This window comes from Macaca mulatta, chromosome 2 (genome assembly GCF_049350105.2).
Source record: "Macaca mulatta isolate MMU2019108-1 chromosome 2, T2T-MMU8v2.0, whole genome shotgun sequence".
Classification (NCBI taxonomy): domain Eukaryota; kingdom Metazoa; phylum Chordata; class Mammalia; order Primates; family Cercopithecidae; genus Macaca; species Macaca mulatta.
The window spans coordinates 45,151,098-45,174,266 of record NC_133407.1 but is presented as its reverse complement, the minus strand read 5'-3'; the positions used below and the strand labels follow the sequence as shown (position 1 = coordinate 45,174,266).

The 23,169-nt window shown below is 39.0% G+C and overlaps 1 protein-coding gene across 2 annotated transcripts in view; it reads left to right on the top strand.

The window, feature by feature from the left end:
• Positions 1–23,169, top strand: part of GK5 (glycerol kinase 5) — a 66,563-nt gene that overhangs the window by 34,434 nt on the left and 8,960 nt on the right. For both annotated transcript variants that reach the window (XM_015131926.3, NM_001261112.1), the window contains 7 exon segments: positions 8,555–8,630; positions 10,135–10,196; positions 10,380–10,453; positions 10,647–10,707; positions 13,276–13,402; positions 13,941–14,045; positions 17,920–18,014. In XM_015131926.3, the coding sequence (XP_014987412.1) occupies positions 8,555–8,630; positions 10,135–10,196; positions 10,380–10,453; positions 10,647–10,707; positions 13,276–13,402; positions 13,941–14,045; positions 17,920–18,014 (600 nt within the window).

Genomic DNA, 23,169 nt, shown 5'->3' with positions numbered 1-23,169 from the left:
CATGGAAAATGATGAGCAAACTAAATCCAAAACAAGCAGAAGGAAAGAAATAATTGAATTAGAGCAAAATTAATGCAATAGAGAATAGAAAAACAGTGAAGAAAAATCAATAAAATCAAAAGTTGCTTCTTTGAAAAGATTAGCTAAACTGACAAAGACAAGAGAGAAAACCCAAATAACTAAAATTATGAATTATTATGAAATTATGGATATTAATACTGACCTCACAGAAATACAAAGCATTAATAGGCAATACCGTGAACAAGTGCATGCCAACAAATTAGATAACCAAGATAAAATGAAAAATTTCCTAGAAGTAACACAAACTACTGGAAATAACTCAAGAAGAAATAAATAATCTGAATAAATCTATAACAAGTAAAGAGATTGAAGTAATAAATAATAAATTCTCACCTAGAAAAGCCCAGAGCCAGATGGCTTTACTAGTGAATTCTACCAAAAGTTTAAAGAAGAATTAACACAATCCTTTCACAACTTCTTCCAAAAAATAGAAAGGGAAAATAGACAATTGAATAGTAATAGTTGGAGACTTTAATACCCCATCAATAGTGGATTATACTTCCATTATTGGAGTGAGAGATACTTCCCAGCTCTTTCTTTTAGGCCATTATTCTCTGATAACCAAATCAAAGACATCAAGAGAAAATAAACTGACAGACCAATATTCCTTATGAATACAAATGCAGAAATCCTCAACAAGGCTGGGTGTGGTGGCTCATGCCTGTAATCCCAGCACTTTGGGGGTCTAAGGCAAGAGGATTGCTTGAACCCAGAAGTTCAAGACCTGCCTGGGCAATATAGCAAGACACCATCTCTCCAAAAAAATTAAAAATTAAAAAATTAGCTGGGTATAGTAATACATACCTGTAGTCCCAGCTACTTGGGAGACTGGCATGGGAGGATTGCTTACCCCGGAGTTTGAGACAGCAATGATCTAGGATCACACCACCACTGCACTCCAGCTTGGATGACAGAGCAAGACCCTGTCTCTGGAAAAAAACCGCACACACCCACAAAACTTCAGCAAAATATTAGCAAGTCAAATCCAGCAACATATAAAAAGGATTATATATCATGACTAAGTGGGATTTATCCCAAGAATACAGGATTGGTTTAGCATTCAAAAATCGATTAATATGGATCTTTTATTAAAACTGGTAAATGAGAAAAATAGAAAATTAATATACACCATATTAATAGGATAAAGGACAAAAAAAAGATCATGTCAGTAGATGTAGAAAAAAGTGTTTGACAATATCTAGTGCCTGATAAAATGCTCAACACACTAGGAATAGAAGGAAAGTGCTTCAACGTGATCTGTGAAAAACTCACAGCCAACACCATAGTTAATAGTCAAAGACTGAATGTTTTTCTCCTAAGTTCGGGAATAAGACAAAGATGTCCACTCTCACCACTTCTAATTAACATTGTATGAGAGGTTCTAAGCCGGGGCAGTTGAACAAGACAATGTAATAAAAGGCAACTAGATTGGAAAGGAAGGAGTAAAACTATCTCTATGATGCAGATGACATGATCTTGTATATTGAAAATCCTAAGGAATTTCCTAAAAAAAATTAGCACTAATATTATAAATGAGTGTAGTAAGGTCAGAGGGTATAAGATCAATATACAAAAAAAAAAAAAAATTCTTTTTTGAGACAGTCTGTCACCCAGGCTTGAGTACAGTGGCACAATAGCAGTCACTATAGCCTCAACCTCCAGGCTGAAGAGATCCTCTTACTTCAGCCTCCTGAGTAGCTGGGACTACAGGCGCACACCACTATGCCCAGTTAAGTTTTTTTTTTTTTCTGAGACGGAGTCTTACTCTGTCATCCAGTCGGGAGTGCGGTGGCATGATCTTGGCTTACTGCAACCTCTGCCTCCCAGGCTCAAGCGATTCTCCTGCCTCAGCCTCCCAAGTAGCTGGGACTACAGGCGTGCACCACAATGCCCAGATAGCTTTTGTATTTTTAGTAGAGACGGAGTTTCACCATGTTGGCCAGGCTGGTCTCGAACTCCTGACGTTAAGTGATCCGCCCACCTCGACCTCCCAAAGTGTTGGGATTACAGGTGTGAGTCACTGTGCCTGGCCCCAGTTAATTTTTAAAATTTTTGTAGAAACAAAGTCTCACTATTTTGTCCTAGCTGCTCTTGAACTCCTGAGCTCCAGTAATCTTTCCACCCCAGCCTTCCAAACTGCTGGGAATACAGGTGTGACCCGCTGCATACAGCTAAAAATTAATCGTGTTTCTATATACTAGCAATGAACAACTAGAACATGAAATTAAGAAAACAATTTTGGCTGGACGCAGTGGCTCACGCCTGTAATCCCAGCACTTTGGGAGGCTGAGGCAGGTGGATCACCTGAGATCAGGATTTTGAGACCAGCCTGGCCAACATGGTGAAACCCCGTCTCTACTAAAAATACAAAAATTAGTCAGGCATGGCGATGGACTCCTGTAATCCCAGCTATGCAGGAGGCTGAGGCAGGAGAATCGCTTGAACTGGGGAGGCAGAGGTTGCAGTGAGCCGAAATCACACCATTGCACTCCAGCCTGGGCAACAGAGCAAGATGCTGTCTCCGCCTGCCAAAAAAAGAAAGAAAGAAAACAATTTCATTTACAAAAACATCAAAAAGAATAAAATACGTATGAATAAGCTTAACTACAAAATATTTACTTTGAAAAGTACAAAACATTGTTGAATACAGTTAATGAAGGCCTAAATAAATGGAAAGACATATACATGGATTGGAATATTTAATACTGTTAAGATTATAGTATTCTTCAAATTTATCTACAGGTACAACACAATTTCTACCAAAATTCCTCTTTTTTTTTTTTTTTGTAGCAGACAAGCTGATCCTAAAATTCACCTAGAAATTTGAGAAACCCAGATTAGCAAAAGAATCTTGAAAAAGGAACAGTATGGGAAAACTCACACTTCTCAATTTCATTGTGGCTTTAATTTGCGTTACTCTATTTCCTAACAAAGTTGATAACTTTTCACATACTTACCATTTGTATATCCTTTTGTGAAGTACCTCAGTCCTTTGTTTTCTAATAAATTAATACACTTTAATTTTAGAGTTGTTTTAGGTTTACAGAAACATTCAGCAGTAAATATAGTTTCCATATCCAACAGTTTCTGCTGTTTATTAGCATCTTGTATTATGGTAGTACATTTGTTACAATTAATGAACCAATATGGAAACATTATTATTAATGTAATGTATCTACTATTGCAGTACTATTATACACCATAGTTTCACTGCCCTGAAAAATCCCCTATCCTTCACCTACTCACATCTCTTTCTGAACCCTGGGTAACATTGATATTTTTATTGTCTCTACAACTTTGTATTTTCCAGAATATCATATAGTTGGAATCATACAGTATATAGACTTTACACACTGGCTTCTTTCGCTTAACAATATGCATTTAAGGTTTCTCCATGTATTTTTGTGCCTTGATAGCTCATTTCTTTTATCACCTAATAATATTGCATTGTCTGAATGTGGCACAGTTTATCCAATCACTTTTTTTTTTTTGAGACAGAGTGCAGTGGCGTGATCTCGGCTCACTGCAACTTCCACCTCCCAGTTTCAAGCAATTCTCCTGCTTTAGCCTCCCAAGTAGCTGAGATTACAGGTGCCTGCCACCATGCCCAGTTGATTTTTATATTTTTAGTAGAGACGGGGTTTCATCGTGTTGGCCAGGCTGCTCTCGAACTCCCGACCTTAAGTGATCCACCTGCTTCGGCCTCCCAAACTGCTGGAATTACAAGCATGAGCCACCGTGCCCGGCCTATCCAGTTACCTATTGAAAAACATCTTGGTTGCTTCCAGCTTTTGGCAATTATGAATAAAACTGCTATACACTTTTGTGTGCAGGTTTTTATTTGGACATAAATCTTGAACTCGTTTGAGTAAATAGGTGTATGATTGTTGGATCATATGGTATGACTGCATTTAGTTTTGTAAGAAACTATCAAGCTCTATCCTCCAAAGTAGCTGTGTCATTTTGCATTCCTGCCAACAGTTGGAGAGTTCCTCTTGCTTCATATCCTTGCCAACATTTGCTGTTGTCAGTGCTTTGGATTTTAGCCATTTTAATAGGTGTGTAGTAGTATCTTATTGTTTCAATAGGTGTGTAGTAATATTCATTGTTTACAATTCCCTAATGACATGTAATACAGAGCATATTTTCATGTGCTTATTTACCATTGGTATATCTTGGGTGAGGTGTCTGTTCAGATCTTTTCCCATTAAAAAAATTTTTGTTTGTTTAGAGACAGATTCTTGCTCTGTCACCCAGGCTGGGGTGCAGTGGCATGATCGTGTCTCATTACAGCCTCAAAACTCATGGGCTCAAGTGAGCTTCCTGCCCCAGCCTCCTGAGTAACTGGGACTACAGGCATGTGCCACTATGCCTGGCTAATGTTTTCACTATTTGTTTATTTATTTATTTATTTATTTAGAGACAGAGACTCACTCTGTCACCCAGGTTGAATGCCTTGGCATCATCTCGGCTCACTGCAAACCCTGCTTCCTGGGTTCAAGTGATTCTCCTGCCTCAGCCTTCCAAGTAGCTGGGATTATAGGTGGCTAATTTTTGTATTTTTAGTAGAGATGGGGTTTCACCATATTGGCCAGGCTGGTCTTGAACTTCTGACTTCAAGTGATCCACCTGCCTCGGCCTCCCAAAGTACTGGGATTACAGGTGTGAGACACAGAGCCCAGCCAAATTTTTTCACTTATAATAGAGACAGAGTGTCGCTATGTTTCCCAGGCTGTCCTCAAACTCTTGAGCTCAAGTGATCCTGCTACCTTGACCTCCCAAAGTGCTGGGCTATAGGTGCGCGCCATCGCACCTAGCCCCACTTAAATTTTTTTTTTAATGTGTAGACTTATTGTTAGGCAATTGATATCTTTTGTAGCTATTTTAACTAGTCCTTTAAATTATTATACTTCTTGCTGGGCGCAGTGGCTCATACCTGTAATCCCAGCACTTTGGGAGGCCGAGGTGGGCAGATCACGAGGTCAGGAGTTCAAGACCAGTCTGGCCAATATGGTGAAACCCTGTCTCTACTAAAAATACAAAAATCAGCCGAGCCTGGTGGCGCACACCTGTAGTCTCAGCTACTCGGGAGGCTGAGGCAGAAGAATCATTTGAACCCAGGAGGTGGAGGTTGCAGTGAGCTGAGACCGCACCACTGCACTCCAGCCTGGGCGAGAGTGCCAGACTCTGTCTCAAAAAATATAAAATTTATTTATACTTCTTTTTGGCTGGTCTTTAGAAATATAGTTACTTTTTATGAATTGATCTTTAATCCAGTAATACTGCTGAATTCACTTAGTTATTCTAGTAACTTATCTAATAGCTTTTTTTGCAAGGGATGTTTCTGTGTGTACAGTTATGTCTTTTGCAAATGACTAGATTTTTTTTCTACTGGTTTAACACTATTTTTCTTTTTCATTGGCAAGGGCCTCCAGGATATGTTGATTAGAAGGAGCGATCATTAATTCTGTTTCTTGTTTCTGATCTTGGACCAAAGGCTTTCAACATTTTTTTACTTAGATGAATTAGGTTTTGGGGTGCTATCCTTTGTACTTTATCAAATTAAGGAAGTTCTCTTTCTTTCCTAAGCTTGCTGACACTTTTTATTATGAGTGGGTACTGAATTTATCAAACACATTTTCTGCGCTTATTATCTAGGTTTAGTGTGTTTTATGCAAGCTACTTGTGGTTTGTAGGGCTTTTTGAATTTGTTGCTTGAGGTCTTTGTTGATTTTGAAAAATTCTCAGCTGTTATCTCTTCACATGTAATTTCTGCTCCATTCTCCTTATCTTCTTTTTTTCTCAAAGCCCAAATATGGGCCATTGCCCTAAGACCTCAACTCTCTGTGGATCTAAGGAGAGTTGTTGATTTTCAGTTTACTTTTTTTGTGTGTGTGTGAGGATATAAGTAATGACTTCCAAGCTCTTTACCTATCAAACAGGAAATCGGAGTCCCTTCTTGTACATTTTTAAGTTTAGACCTTCTCAATCCCCTGTATATCTAACCCTGTCTTACATACTTTCTATCCTTTTGTCTTTCCTTGCTTCATTCTACCCAGCCTATTCCAACCTATCTTCCAATTCTCTTATTCACTCTTCAATTGTTTCTAATGTGCTATTAAAACCCATTAAGTTCCTAATTTTTTAGTTCTATAATTTATATTTTTTCCCATATAATTAGCATGTTTATTTTAAAGTCCATGACTGTGAATTCCAACATCTGTAGCTCCCATGGACTGTCTTTTTTTCCTGTTTTTGTTTTTCTTCCATGTTATTGTTTCTTCATATGTCTGGTTACTTATTTGTGTATATGTGTATATATGTGATCTTGACATTATATTTGTAAAATTGTGTGTAGAATTTGAGAGCCTTAACATAATGCTGTCTTGCTCTAGATAACGATTTATGTTTGTTTCTTCCATTCTTCCAGTTAACAGGATTATCTCAATCCAACTTAATAATTGAGATGATTCAAATCTGACTTGTAGTTCCTATGAGAGCCTGTCCTTCTAGTTTACTCCTGCTCTTAGGGTAGAGCCATTTGCAGTCATTAGCCAATGTGAGGGAGGTTGACCTTGGTCCTCCTACCTTAGGAAGCCCCAATGTCTACTCTGTGTTACCCTAGCCTCCTAGGGGCCTAGCACCTATCAGAGACCCTGGCTCATAAATATTTTTTTAATAGATGGATGAATTGAACACCTGTCACGCATTGTGCTACTCACTGAAATACAGGTTAACTTTTGGCTATTAAAAAAATTATATCTGGAACAAATTTTAGAATAAAAATTTCTAAATTTAACAAGAGTTTGAAATATAATATTACTTTAAAGCACTCCATATTTAAGTGGCATAACTCTTGAATGGAATATTAAAGTACTTGTATTATAAATAACCTATAAATGACCTTGTTTTTGGAACTCATGTCATTTGTTTTCATTTTACTGATCCTTTCTACTATTAAAGTATAATTTATCTTTAAATGTTTTCATTTGCTTTTCTTTTTATTTCAGTTATTTACTTACTTAAGTATTTTTGGGAACATCTGCCATTTGCTGGGAACCCTCCTACGTGTTGGGATTATGAATATAAATGCAATCTTGTCCCTGCCCTTAAAGAGCTAAGGGTCTAGTAGAGAGGCAGTAATGGTGTGAGATAATGGCTAAATGGAAGCTATCCATAGGATGCTACAGACTGAGTTAGAAGGAGTGTGGGAGTGGGCCAGGCTTGGACAAAGCCAGGAAATGCTGGTCTTGAAGGACACATAAGAGTTATAGAGGTGATAAACTTTTTTTCAAGAAATTGTTTTTCAGTTTGTTAATAACACCCTAATAGGCATTTCAGTTTCTCTGCTAGCTATTATAGTTTAAAGAGGTGTTGACACCTCTGTTTCCCTTGGCATGCTTTATGCCAAGAATTGTCCTGTTAGTAATATTTTAGGCTTTGAGGGGCATAAGGTTTTTGTCACAACCACTCTGCCATGAAAGCAGCCATAGGCAACAAATGAGCATAGCTGTGTTCCAATAAGACTTTATTTATGGACACTGAAATTTGAGTTTCATATAATTTTCATGTGTCACAAAATATTCTCCTTTTGTCTTTTTAACCATTAAAAATTATGAAAACCATTTTTAATTTGCTATACAAAAACAGAGAATAGGCTGGATTTGGCCTGTGGGCCGTAGTATACCATCCCAGCTTTGGGCTTTTTTTTTTTTTTTTTTGAGACGGAGTCTCGCTCTGTCGCCCAGGCTGGAGTGCAGTCATGTGATCTCATCTCACTGCAGGCTCCACCTCCCAGGTTCACACCATTCTCCTGCCTCAGCCTCCCAAGTAGCTGGGACTATAGGTGCCCGCCACCATGCCCAGCTAATTTTTTTTTTTTGTATTTTTTAGTAGAGATGGGGTTTCACCATGTTAGCCAGAATGGTCTCCATCTCCTGACCTCGTGATCTGCCCACCTCGGCCTCCCAAAGTGCTGGGATTACAGGTGTAAGCCACCGTGCCCAGCCAGTTTTTGCATTTTTAGTAGAGATGGGGTTTCACCATGTTGGCCAGGCTGGTCTCGAACTCCTGACGTTAGGTGATCCTCCTGCCTCAGCCTCCCAAAGTACTGGGATTACAGGTGTGAGCCACCGCACCCAGCCAACTAGTGTATGTTTAAACTAAAAATGTATATGCTTTTTTTAAAAAAAAGAAACAAAAACACAAAAGTAACTAACACATGCTTGGTATAAAACTAAAACCTTTCAGAAATATTATATAGAAAATGAAAATCTTCCCTCTCTCCCCCGGCTAGATCTCATTCCCTATATAATAATCACTTAGAACCATTTGGAATATGTTCTAGAAATTTTTTCTGTGTATATATTAATTTTTATAAAAATGGGTTTATATTGTATCACTGATCTGCATTTAATCATGCACTTAGTAATTTGGCCTTTTTGAATCGATTTTGTGCTGTTGTGTTTTCAAGGTGCAAAAGGCAGTTGAAGAAGAAAATTGCTGCTTCGGAACTGTTGATACCTGGTTGTTGTATAAGCTCACAAAAGGTAAGACCTGGAAGATCTATTTTAAGTAACTGAAATTTGATCAGGAGAAATGATTTGCCTGAAAAAAGTAGAAGTTGCTTTTTTTTTTTTTTTGAGCTAGGGTCTCGCTCTGTCAACCAGGCTGGAGTGCAATGGTGTAATTATGGCTCATTGCAGCTCAGCTTCCGGGGCTCAGGCGATCCTCCCGCTTCAGCCCCCTGAGTAGCTGGGACTATTGGTATGTGCCACCATGCCTGGATAATTTTTTGCATTTTTAGTAGAGACAGGGTTTTGCCATGTTGCCCAGGCTGGTCTTGAACTCCTGGACTCAAGCAGTCCATCTGCCTTAGCCTCCCAAAGTGCTGGGATTGCAGGCATAAACCACCACACCTGGCCAGAAGTTACTTTTTTTTTCCCCCCTTCCTGTACTCCAGACGTACTGCTCTTTGATATTCTAATAACAACATGTTCTAGTAAAGCTAGACTTATTCTAGATTTATTATAAGAGGAGGACAATTTTTAAATAAATTGTGATGAAACTTCAATATAAGACTGGGGAACAGTTTTTTGTTTTTTGTTTTTTTTTGAGACGGAGTCTCGCTCTGTTGCCCAGGCTAGAGTGCGGTGGCTCGATCTCAGCTCACTGCCAGCTCCGCCTCCTGAGTTTACGCCATTCTCCTGCCTTAGCCTCCCGAGTAGCTGGGACTACAGGCTCCCGCCACCTCGCCCGGCTAGTTTTTTGTATTTTTTAGTAGAGACGGGGTTTCACCCTGTTAGCCAGGATGGTCTCGATCTTCTGACCTCGTGATCCGCCCTTCTCGGCCTCCCAAAGTGCTGGGATTACAGGCTTGGGCCACCGCGCCCGGCCGGGAACAGTCTTAATTTCAAGAATAATAAGACAAGTTCAGTCATAAATCTGCCATTTTGCTAGTGGGTATAACTATGGGTGACATTAACATCTTTGAGCCTCTTTGTTATCTTTAAACTGGGGGATCATAAAGTGACAACATGTATGTAAGTACTTTTGCACAACTATAAAAGTTTATAAAAATTAAGTGGGAAATTGCTTTTGGAGACTTCACATTGAAAATACACATTTTGGGCCGGGTGCGGTGGCTCACGCCTGTAATCCCAGTACTTTGGGAGACCAAGGCGGGCGGATCACTTGAGGTTGGGAGTTTGAGACCAGCCTGACCAACATGGAGAAACCCCATCTCTACTAAAAAATATAAAATTAGCCGGGCGTGGTGGCACATGCCTCTAATCCCAGCTACTCGGGAGGCTAAGGCAGGAGAATCACTTGAACCTGGGAGGCAGAGGTTGTGGTGAGCTGAGATCGTACCATTGCATTCCAGCCTGGGCAACAAGTGAAACTCTATCTCAAAAAAAAAAAGAAAGAAAGAAAGAAAGAAAATACACATTTTGGAATGAATTTGAGGGTAGACAAAGGTCTATATTATACACTATGGATAGGTGTTGATTTATACTATCTGATAATAAATGTATTTTTCCTATTTAAATTTAGGTTCTGTATATGCCACAGATTTTTCAAATGCTAGTACAACTGGACTTTTTGACCCATATAAGGTAAAATTTTTTCTTCTTCTTTTTGAATCATACATTTTTGTGTAATATAGATAGATTTAAATTTTTTAAATTAGTTTATTTTTAATTGACAAATATATCATGTACAACATGATTTTTTGATATATGTTTAGAGGTTTGATATATGTAAATATGCATATTCTGATGGTATGTTTTTCTCCTCAGATGTGTTGGAGTGGGATAATTACCTCTCTAATTTCGATACCACTTTCTCTCCTACCTCCCGTGAGGGACACAAGGTAATAATAAACATCAGACATGGTAACCAGCACAATGGTTCTTGAATTCATTTTGTTTTGTGGGGAAAAGCATTTTATTACATGTTTGAAGGACTTGTGTGTTCGTTATGTAACTTTTTGGCTTATGCAAAAAAACAATTCGCTGAGTTTTAAAACTAATATAAACTAACTTTTTAATGAATTTTATTTGAAGCCACAATTTTGGATCAGTGGATGAAGAGATATTTGGTGTGCCTATACCAATAGTTGCCTTGGTAAGTAGGAAACTTGAGGGATTCCCTTTGTATAGTATAAACTAAAGTAATATGTATGAATAATTGGGACTGGCTTTAAGGGAAACAGAATGTCTTTGGCAGAGTAAAGATTAAAGTATTTTTTTTTCTTTTTAAGTTAAAGGTGCCTGGATATGACTAGAGTATCTGCTATATTTTTGGGAAGGGGACCATTGAGCCAGTATTCTATCATGGAAGTACTTTATAACCTTTTCTGACTTGCCTGTATATTGTTTATCAGAAAATTTAAATTTTTTAAAAGATTTTTAAAATTCTGAGTAGTATTTAGTTTACATTTGGTACAAAACACAGTGATGGAGCGAGTATTTATGTTCTGTTTGATAAAGTGTAACCACAAACAGTAATTAGGGCAACTTAAACTAATAGAGAAAATTGTATGTACATTTAATAAAGTCCTTAGCCAGCATCTACCAGTAAATAAGTTTGTAGAAGAATGAAATATTTGCCATTTTTGATTTTTTTTTTTTTTTGAGACAGAGTCTCACTGTGTCACTCAGGCTGGAGTGCAGTGGTATAATCACGGCTCACTGCAGCCTCGGCTTCCTGGGCTCAGGTGATTCTTCCACCCCAGCCTCCAAGTAGCCGGGACCACAGGTGTGTGCCACAACACCTGGCTAATTTTTTGTATTTTTGGTAGACATATGATTTTGCTGTGTTCCCCCAGCTGGTCTCGAACTCCTAGACTGGGGCCTTCCGTCGCCTTTGCCTCCCCAAGTGCTCGGACTACAGGTATGAGCCACTGTGCCAAACCTGTTTTTGATTTTTAAGAGTCCTTTCACATTGCCTTTGATTTCTTGTGGCAGCTTAAGCAGGAGGTATAGACCACCTGTTGCAAGATGGGCAGTCTCCATAGTAGCTGGGGGAGCAACTGAGGGAAAGTGAATTTAATTTCCAAGTTACAAATTCGTTATCATTTAGAGAGGATCGGTCTTATTCAATCTAGGCATAGGTCCAGGGTTAGATTAAGGTATGGCTGGAAGAATTACCAATTAGTGACAGAGGGTTCTTTAAATGAACTGTTGTTGTTGTTGTTGTTGTTGTTGTTGTTGTTGTTGTTGAGATGGAGTTTTACTCTTGTCTCCCAGACTGGAGTGCAGTGGCATGATCTCACCAATGGCTCACTGCGACCTCCGCCTCTCGGGTTCAAGCAACTCTTCTGCCTCAGCCTCCTGAGTAGCTAGGACTATAGGTGTGCACCACCATGCTCAACTAATTTTTGTATTTTTCCTAGAGATGGGGTTTCACCATGTTGGCCAGGCTGGTCTCGAACTTCTGACCTCAGGTCTCCCAAAGTGTTGGAATTATAGGCATGAGGCACCAGGCCCAGCCTTTAGATGAGTTTTGATCCTTAAAATGTTGCTGTTTGTGTATCTACATTTGACTATATTAACAAAATGTTACAATTTTTATTTTAACAAAAATGCAGGTTGGGAAATAGATGGTTTTTACTTACATCTATTTATATCAAAACATTTACCTATGTTTTATATTGTTTAATAAAATAGATTTGTGAGGGTTAGTTATTTTGACTAATGAATGAAACAAATGTAAGTGGAAAATGAAAAAATCTTAGTTTTTTTTTTGGGGTATCATTTTTATTCTTACCTTCATTTCTAAGATTATTCATAGGTACTTAAAAGTCTTGAAGTAGGTTACCCATTAAAAATTCCTAAGGCAGGCTGGGCACGGTGGCTCACGATTGTAATCCCAACATTCTGGGAGACCAATCTGAGAGGATCACTTTAGGCCAGGAGTTTGAGACTAGCCTGGGTAATATAGTGAAACCCCATCTCTACAAAAAAAATTTAAAAGAATTGGCTAGGCACGGTGGCTCACGCCTGCAATCCCAGCACTTTGGGAGGCTGGGGCAGGCAGATCACGAGATCAAGAGATCGAGACCATCTGGCCAACATGGTGAAACCGTCTCTCTACGAAAAATACAAAAATTAGCTTGGCGTGGTGGCGTGCATCTGTAGTCCCAGTTACTTGGGAGGCTGAGGCAGGAGAATTGCTTGAACCCAGGAGCTGGAGGTTGTAGTGAGCCGAGATCGTGCCACTGCACACCAGACTGGCAACAGAGCAAGACTCCCTCTCAATGAAAAAGAATTAGCTGGGTGTGGTGGTGTGCACCTGTAGTCCTAGCTGCCTTGTAGTTCTAGCTACTTGGGAGGCTGAGGTAGGAGAATCACATGAGTCCAGAAGTTTGAGGCTGCAGTGAGCTATGATCTCACTGCACTCTAGCCTGGGTGACAGAGCAAGACCCTGTCTCTAAAAAACAAAACAACAAAAACAAAATAAAAACATTTCCTGAGGCATGTTAGTTATCTGCAGAGTATTAGTCCTAGGGAGACTCCCATTCTATGGTTGTTGCCCCCTATTCTCTTTGGGATTTTTTTTTTTTTTATTTTAAGGAAAAGGAAAAAGAAAAGAAGATGTTTAATCATGAGAGTGCAATAAGTGAGACAATGGGCTATAATAAAATTGGCCACTGTTAAGGGCAATGGATTTACATTTGAACATTTTTGGTAGGTTGCTGACCAGCAATCAGCCATGTTTGGAGAGTGCTGCTTCCAGACAGGTGATGTGAAATTAACCATGGGAACTGGGACATTTTTGGATGTTAACACTGGAAATAGCCTTCAACAGACTATTGGAGGTAAGTAGTTACAATTTATCCTATTTATTAAATATCAATAAATAAAGATGGAAGTTAGAAAATGTTGATAATTCTATTAGATTGTTTCTATTTAGGAGCCTTGTTTGAAAACCACAGATAAATACAATAGCATAGTTCTCTAGCAAACCAATCTCATAGTACCCTTTTATTTCTCAATTAAAATATTTATTGCCATGTTTCTAGAGACATAAACATGCCTATAGCTAATACATACTAGTATTTATTGTTCATATTATATGCCAGGCACTGTGCTAAGTTCTTTTTATGTGTTAATTCAGTTTATTCATTTCATAGCTCTCTGAGGTAGGCCATTCTATAGTTAAGGAAACTGCAGCTAAAAGATTAGAAACTTGCAAGACTACAGCTAGTAAATGTAAGAGGGCTGGAGTTTGAACGTACACAGTCTAACTTCAGAGGCACTTTGCAGTTTTTTGAGATAACCAAATCATTACATTGTAGAAGTCTCTATAATGAATTATGCATATCTTTGACTTACATTCATTGTTTGCTTTGCAAGGCTTTTATCCATTAATTGGGTGGAAGATTGGACAAGAAGTCGTATGCTTAGCTGAAAGCAATGCAGGAGACACTGGTACTGCCATAAAATGGGCTCAACAGTTAGGTAAGTTGTCTTTTAAATGGATTTCACAGGCCAGACCTAAAGAATTCAAGAATGCCACAGGATTGCAGATTAGTAGGGAGCAAATGGATTGTTCAAATGAAACACTAAAATAAAATGATGTCTATTAAAAGCAAATATAAAGTATTTTTATGATATCAAAATGGTAAAAGGTTACGTCTTAAAGACAGGAACCATAAAGAAAAAGAATAATAGATTTAACTATATAAAATTTTAGTGGGTAAAGAGAGATATGCCATACACAAAATTAAAAGACAAATTGGTAATAACAATTTGTAGCATATGTCAGAAAAATTAATAACATGACAAAAACGGGCAAAGGACAGAAGTACAGGTATTTTATGATCAAATGACTATCATGAAGTGCTGTTCACATACGATAATTAAAGAAATGCACATTTTGGGCTGTGGTTCCAGTGTCAGTTCAGTTTTCAGTGCTTTTGCAGTGCTATTTGGATCTGCCCCTCATTTGTGCCACCCAGTGGTCAGTCTGGGTGGTGGTTTGCCTGGAGATTAGTTCTCAAAGCCTTAGGCTTGTTGTTTAGGGTCAGATCTTTACATGTGCAGCTCAAGAGTGAGATGAGGAGTTCATTAAAAACCTTTATAAGGTAATTTTTCCTTAGCTCCTTTCTCTCAGTAATCTCCCTGGTACCTTTTGACTCTCAGGGGATCCCCATATTGGTGTTCTAGCTAGAAAGCTGGTGCTTTAGTTTCTCTACTGAACACCTGCTACTACTACTACCTCCCTAGCCTCATGGCAAGAGGGATGAGAGAAGGAGAAAAAGGGGGTCAGAGAGAGAGAGAAGGAAAGAAGGGAAAGAAAGGAAACAAAGTAAGAGAAAGACGGCTGGGCGCGGGGGCTCACGCCTGTACTCCCAGCACTTTGGGAGGCTGAGATGGGCGGATCACCTGAGGTTGGGAGTTGGAGACTAGCCTGAGCAACGTGGAGAAACCCTGTCTTTACTAAAAATACAAAATTAGCTGGGCATGGTAGTGCATGCCTGTAATCCCAGCTACTTGGGAGGCTGAGGCAGGAGAATCACTTGAACCCAGGAGGCAGAGGTGGTGGTGAGCTGGGATCACACCATTGCACCCCAGCCTGGGCAACAAGAGCGAAACTCTGTCTCAAAAAAAAAAAAAAAGAAAAAAAGAAAGAAAAAAAAGAGGGAAAGCAAAAGGGATTTTGTTAACCTCTCGTCTTCGAGTTTTGGTTGCCTCTGCTGCTCTGTCTGCTGTCACTGCAGCCACAGGATTGCCAGGGGCAGGCAAGACCAAGGGGAGCGGTGGCGCGGGAAGCAGCAAGCAACAGGGATTCCCCCCATACTCTTAGCTTGCAGTTTTATGTGCCTGTGCTACTGGGCTGCCATGGCTGCTACCATAGGATTGCCTGAGAGAATGAAAAAAATCTAAAGAAAACAAAAAATGAGAATCCCTCCACTCTGTCCTGTAGAGACCCTTGTCTCCTACTGCTCAGACCAGAAAGGAGCTTCTATTGAAGCTCTTCATATTTGCACTCAGTGTACAGATCTGAGTCCTTGAGTTTCAGGCTATTTCTGAGTCTAGGCCAGGAATATCAGAGAAAATATAAAAACAGGGAGTCCCCAGATGGCTTTTCCATTTATTCCTCCAAGATTCTTAGTTGCATTCAGTGGGAGAGAGAGAATGGAGTACGCTTACTCTGAAAGACTTTTTATCAATTAGCTTATTTGACAACAGTTTAAGTGGAAGATTATTTAGAGAAATTCTTCAAGCAAGGGATGAAACAAACAGTGAAGAATGTGAATAAGATAATCTCTCTTTGTTTTCTGTTTCTTTATCAGTTACCAAAAACTTTCCTCAAACCAACTGTCTAGTATGTTTTCCTACATCTTGTCTTGTAAAAATTGAACATTCGGACATGATTCGTTAAAAAAGTATAGATTTTAAAACCAATTTTTTTAAAGAGATAGGAGTCTCACTGTGTTGCCCAGGCTAGATTCAAACTCCTGGGCTCAAGTGATCCTCCTGCCTTTGCCGCCTGAGTAGCTGGGATTACAGGTACGCCACCATACTCAGCTTAAAACCAGTGTTTTTAACATTAGTTTTTGAAGTGCTAGAGATATTTTGATGCATTATCTGGACATTTTGAACAAATGGATGAAACTTACGGATTTGATAACTGTCATTTTGAGTAAAATTTTTAGTTATTATTGAGTGATCCTCATTAACTTGAGTTTTAATATAGGTGCTCCTTAAATGTCTTTAGTGAATTTAAGTATATTAATTTAGTTGTATAACAAATCATAAAATGATATAGAACCAACTTAAGCCTCTCTAAAGCCAGCAATATTTATTATGACTGAGTCTTTTCTTCTGATCTATGCTGTTCAGTACTACATACTCATTCAGAAGTCATTTTACAAACAAGGATATCCAAATGGCCAGTGAAAAGGTATTTATTAGTCAGCAGGGAAATCCAAAATCAAACCACCATGTAATACTACCAAAATAGCTAAATTGAAAAACATAGACAATGCCAATTATTGGCAGGAAGATAGGAGACTGGAACTCTCGTGCTGCAGGCAGGAGCCTTAAACTGGTAGAGCCACTTTGAAAAACTATTTGGCAGTATCTGTTAAAGCTGGTTCTAAATGTAAAGACCTTAGAACTGGCCATTCCATTCCTTCGTGTCAATAAACAGAAATGTTTACATATGTCCACCAAAAAGAATGTGCATGAATGTTCATTGGGATCTATTTCTATTAGCCAAACACTAGGAACTATCCAGATGTATATCACCAATAGAATAGATTGATAAATTGTCTATAGTCACATAATGGAATACTATATAGAGGTGAGAATGAATGGAGTACAACTACATGTAACGGTGTAAGTGAATCTCACGAGTATGATGTTTAACAAAAGAAGTTTGTGTCTTGACCTGGGTGTGAGTTACTTGGGTGTATTCACACTGTGAAAACTCATCTAGCTATATACACTTAGGATTTGTGCATTTTTTTGGTCTGTATATAATATACTTAAGTTAAAGTTTACTAAATTAATTAAGTCTTGTTTTTTTTGTTTGCTTGTTTTTAAAAAATTGACTTTTAATATATCTGTTACTGGCCCCTTATTTAACTTATTAGATGGAGTATTTCAGTTAATTCTCTTGGGCATTATATTACAAGTAGATGATACTTTCATCAGAAACTTTGGATGGCTCTTATCTTTCAGAGAATAATTTTTTAATGCCAAAAATCCTACATAGAATTGATTTTTTAAACAGCCCAAATATCTTTAAAGAAAAAAGTGGCCGGGTGTGCTGGCTCATGCCTGTAATCCTAGCACTTTGGGAGGCCAAGGCGGGTGGATCACCTGAGGTCGGGTGTTTGAGACCAGCCTCAGCAACATGGGGAAACCCCATCTCTACTAAAAATACAAAATTAGCTGGGTGTGGTGGCGCATGCTTGTAATCCTAGCTACTCGGGAGGCTGAGGCAGGAGAATCACTTGAACCCGGGAGGTGGAGGTTGTGGTGAGCCGAGATTGTGCCACTGCACTCCAGCCTGGGCAACAAGAGCAAAACTCCAACTCAAAAAAAAAAAAAGTAAGGCCTGCTGCATACAGAGCCTGTCTAAGAGGGCCTTCTACCTCCTGTTTCCCTTCTATGGGCCTGTAAACCTATGCAGTATGAGAATTCAGATAGTACCAGAACAGAATGGTCTTTATGCTGACCTTTTTAAGTGAGCAGTCTTTTACATTATATTCATAATAAATGTTGATGCAGGTAAATACTATCATGTAATATAATTCTGTTTGTGCCTCTCCAACCTCTTCATTTTGTTTTAGGGTTTTTTGTTGTTTGTTTGTTTTTGCAGACCTTTTCACAGATGCTGCTGAGACTGAAAAAATGGCCAAAAGTTTGGAGGATTCTGAAGGAGTTTGTTTTGTTCCATCTTTTAATGGATTACAGGTATATATTTTTTAAAGTTAATGGCAATTACAAATATTTTTCTCCTCCTGCCACACCCAAACTTATATATCTACGACTCTCTTACCTTAAAATTTGAGCACTGAACAGAACTAAGATGAAAGGTAGATTTTAGGGCTGAGAAGTTATGCTCTGACCAAGCATGAATTCCATGAGGGAACAGAGCATCCTGAGTATGGCCCTGCTGGCTTGGCTTGTGCTGATGGAATTCAGCTGAGTTCTGCTTAGAACTGTGTGGAACCTGAGTTGGCAGGTTTATCATAGAACTTTTATATAAGACTTAGCTTTACTTTATCATGAGCAAAAATAGCCATTTCCCAGTGGGGGGAATATATCAGCAAATTCTCATTCTTTACTTAGAGGAAATAAGCTATTGAGAATTAAGAGAAATAATGTCGAGGTACATACATCACACACATATGCACATACATATGTACGTGTATATTTTGCACTTGTACATTGTAAGTTTTACTAACTTTTTAAAAAATCAAAATCTTGGCTGGGCGCGGTGGCTCACGCCTGTAATCCCAGCACTTTGGGAGGCTGAGGCAGGCGGATCACAAGGTCAGGAGATCAAGACCATCTTGGCCAACACGGTGAAACCCCGTCTCTACTAAAAATGCAAAATATTAGCCGTGCATGGTGGCACATGCCTGTAGTCCCTGCTACTCAGGAGGCTGAGGCAGGAGAATTGCTTGAACCTGGGAGGCGGAGGTTGCAGTGAGCCGAGATCACTCCACTGCGCTCCAGCCTGGGCAACAGAGCGAGAGTCCATCTCAAAAAAAAAAATCAAAATCTCTTTTCATTAATTGTTGTGGTGGAGTATTGGCTACTTTTCTTAATCAAAAAATGAACCTAGTAAAAGTCTTGATTTTGTAACATTTACCTTTGTATTTAATTGAAAGATCTCTAATACTGCCTTTAATTTTAGAATATTATTACAAATACTTTTAAAACAACTTTTCAAGTATATTATTATGAAAGTTACTTTTTTGGGAAAGCTCATACTTCTCTTTTTAATCCTCCTGTAAATATTTTTTCCTGTAAAAAAAAAACAACTTTCTCTTTCTTCTTGCTTATCTCATATTCAGGCAATTAATTACAAAAGTCCAAAATTTGAGTTTGGGTATATGATATAGAAGCTGGTAGAGAAAAAAATTAGGTCAGGGTGTTTTAAATCTTTAATAATACATACTTCCAAAACTAGATTTTAAAATGAGCATGATTTCAATACCTGTAATATTTTTATTTTGTGTACTTTATCCTAAAGGACCGAAAGCTTGTAAATTGATTCCATTGCATCCTCTTCAGGATGATGTGAGGGAACCTCTAAATAGCACCTATCATAGTCCAGAAAGTGAAAATTTTTTATCTAATTGAGATTTCAGGAAAAAGGTTAGATGAATAATTGTCCTCAGCACGGTAAGGTTTGATTAGGTTACTACTGGTTCTTTTCTTCTCTCTGAAAAATGTGCTACAGGACTTAGTAGTCACCTTGTCTTAGCAAGTCTGTCTCTGTCTTTGACTTCTCTATCACCTCACATACCTGTAATATAATAATTATGTATATTATATGATAATAATATAAAGTATATGTTTTTTTAAGTATTAAACCCAAAAGATTTAGACAAAACTATCACAGGTTTGATTTTTAATTTCATCTTGATAGCAAAATGTCCCTGTCCTGCCTATGATTGTAACCTGCCCATATACTGGCAGTAGAGGGTAGTTGGGAGAGGTGGTAGATTGACTGTAGGTCATATATTTCCCTGTGTAAAATGAAACTTTAGCCGGGCGCGGTGGCTCAAGCCTGTAATCCCAGCACTTTGGGAGGCCGAGGCGGGCGGATCACGAGGTCAGGAGATCGAGACCATCCTGGCTAACACGGTGAAACCCTGTCTCTACTAAAAATACAAAAAGAAATTAGCCGGGCGTGGTGGCGGGCGCCTGTAGTCCCAGCTACTCCGGAGGCTGAGGCAGGAGAATGGCGTGAACCCGGGAGGCGGAGCTTGCAGTGAGCCGAGATCGCGCCACTGCACTCCAGTCTGGGCGACAGAGCGAGACTCCGTCTCAAAAAAAAAAAAAAAAAAAAAAAAAAGAAACTTTAACTGGAAATTGAAAGTTAGATCAAACAGCAATAATGTATTAATACTAAACTGTTTGGAAAATAGGAGGGAAGATCACCTATAATCTGCCTATCTCAACAACTAGAGAAAATGAGGGATGGGGAATGAAAGGAAAGAAGGTTTACGTATCTGTGAAACTGCTTTTAGCTTTAGAATATTGGTACAGCCTTAGATAATCAGGATCAGGATGTTGAAATCCCCTAATGGTCTCATTTTCTCAAAGGAATCTCCTGAGAAAGGGGTACTGGATGAGCTTTGAGGGAAATGGGAAAGTCTAGGACAGCCACTTCAGGGAAAGGCAGAAAGGGTGGGAGCCATACACTGGGGGTGGCATCAGTTAGTGCAGCCATTGTGGCTTTCCTCTAGCAGGGCTTGTGGTTTGGGGAGTGGGATACCGAAGTAGGTATTAGAGGCAAGAATCAGTGGTCATTTACCTGGATGTTAGAGTTACTGTGATGATGGCAGTAATAGGATAGACAGAGAAGCTGTTTGTCCACATACTCCTGAGGACTGGGATTGGAAAGCAGTCAGCAACTGACAGCAGTTCTTAGTGTTGTTTGAGTTCCTGCTTCTCTCTGTTCTGCTTTGCTCTTTTCATTACCAACTTTGCTGTGTATCCTTTCTTCCTCCATAGCTTCTGCTTAATTGTCATTATTTTTCTCATACTTTTTGCTTCTTCACAACTTAGAAATATCACATACAACATTCCTCTACCTTATGCATCCTTTTAGCTTCAGTTCCCCCATTGATGGGGTCTTTTTCTTAAGTGTTTCCTGGTTTTGGTTTCCAGGAAAACCACCTTGTTTTGGACCACCTTGTCCTTTTGCGTTTCAGTCAGACATTGAGTCAGCTGTACTCACCCTCTACAGTTGTGGTGATGGCATTGGGACTAGAGCATGAAACATGGCAGCTTTAGATAACAGGGCCTATGGATTCAAGCAGTTTCCTTAGAAGGAGATAAAACCAGCAAGTCCTGTGATTGCTATCTCTAGTTTTGTGAGTGGCTAGGATGTCTGAATGGTGCAGTCTGTGTTCTGGGGCAGGAGACTACTAGTTTTGCCTAGGGCACCAAACAGATTTCAGGCCAATTAAACCACTATTTTCTGTGATATCCTGGAAGAAGTCATATTTACGCAGAAAAAAAACATAGCATATTGCTAGGGACTAATTGAACTGGTCAAATCTGACTAATCTTAGTTTTATGATATTATACCATCTGATATAAACCAGATTTATTGTATATGTTTTTACTAATTAAAATCACCAGAAGCTGTTAATAGATTTGAAAAATTATCAAAAGAAAATCTCAGTAGGAGGGAAATCATAGCTATAGCAAAGATAAGATATAATATAGAATTTCTTAAGTAATTAAGAAAAATACTGTTTGTTCATTTATTCACCAAATGTGTATTGCTGCCCTATGGGGAGCCAGATATAGTGCTAGGCACAAGAGACACACTGGGAGTACATCGGACAAGGTTCCACCCTGTGGTACTTACAGTGTATTGAGGATGGTGGGGTTTCAACAAACCATCAAGTGGAATATGTGATTATAAACTCTGGTACATGGTATGATGGGAAGTTACAGGGTTCCATAAAAACAGAGACCTCATCTAGTCTCTGGGGTCCAGAGTTTTCCCTGAGGAAGCCAAACCAAGATTTGAAAGGAGTAAGAATTAATTAGGAGAAAGGGTGGTGGAAGGTGTTTCAGGTAAAGCGATGATATGTCAAAACCCTGAAGCTAGAAGGTGCTTTTCTGAGAACCATAATTTCCTGACAGCACTAGATGTCCTTGTAATGACCATTTTGGTGTGTTAGTGCTCTTGTGAGACTCTTATCTGTTTCCTTATGAGACTGCAAGCTCCAGCAGGGATCTTTGTTTTTCATCTTTTTTTTTTTTTGAGACAGAGTCTTACTCTCTCACCCAGGCTGGAGTGCAGTGGCACGATCTCAGCTCACTGCAACCTCTGCCTTCCAGGTTTAAGCAATTCTCCTGCCTCAGCCTCCCAAGTAGCTGGGATTACAGGTGCCCACCACCACACCTGGCAAATTTTTTTGTATTTTTAGTAGAGACGGGGTTTCACCATGTTAGCCAGGCTGGTTTCGAACTCCTGACCTCAAGTGATCCACCCTCTTCGGCCTCCCAAAGTGCTAGGATTACAGGTGTGAGCCACCATGCCTGGCCTGTTTTTCATCTTTGCGTCCCAGAATTGCCTTACATTTCTGGAGATACAAAGATGAATAGAAACCTCATCTGATTAATACATATTTCTAGCTCAAGATTTTGGCTCTTTTGAGAACATGTTAGGCTGGATTATTTCTGATATTAGGCAGTAAGACTATTAAGCTAAGAGAGAAGAGTATAGTAGTGTTTTTTTTAAGACCCTGTCTCACTCTGTCACCTAGGCTGGAGTGCAGTAAAGTGATCACGGCTCATTGCAGCCTCAAACCCCTGGGCACAAGCAATCCTCTCACCTCAGCCTCCCAAGTAGCTGTAACTACAGGCATGTATCACACCAAGCTAATATTTTAAGTTTTTTGTAGAGGTGGTATTTTGCTTTGTTGCCCAGGATGGTGTTGAATTCCTGGGCTGAAGCAGTCCTGCCTCCTTGGCCTCCCAGAGTGCTAGGATTACAGGTGTGAGCCACTGAACGTGGCCAGAGTATAGTTTTAATGTCTGACAACATATTTGATGTAAGTTATGACACTAAAAAGTGCATTTTTGTAGAAAGCTGTTCTACATAGTACAAAGTAGAAAGCTATTCTACATAGTAAACAATTTTAGTGTAAAAACTTTACAGCTGGAGAAGGGATTTCTGTGATTGCTCTTCATTTTCCACATTTATAAAGCTAAGCATTTAATAATTTGTAACTATATGTTTCAGTTCCTCTTTTTGACATAAATGCAAACAGAAGCTAAGTACAGTAACTGTGACTCAATATCATTTAAATGCTATTAAAAAGTTATATTTACCATAATCTTTGGACTATCTTTTACTTTTGAATTATTT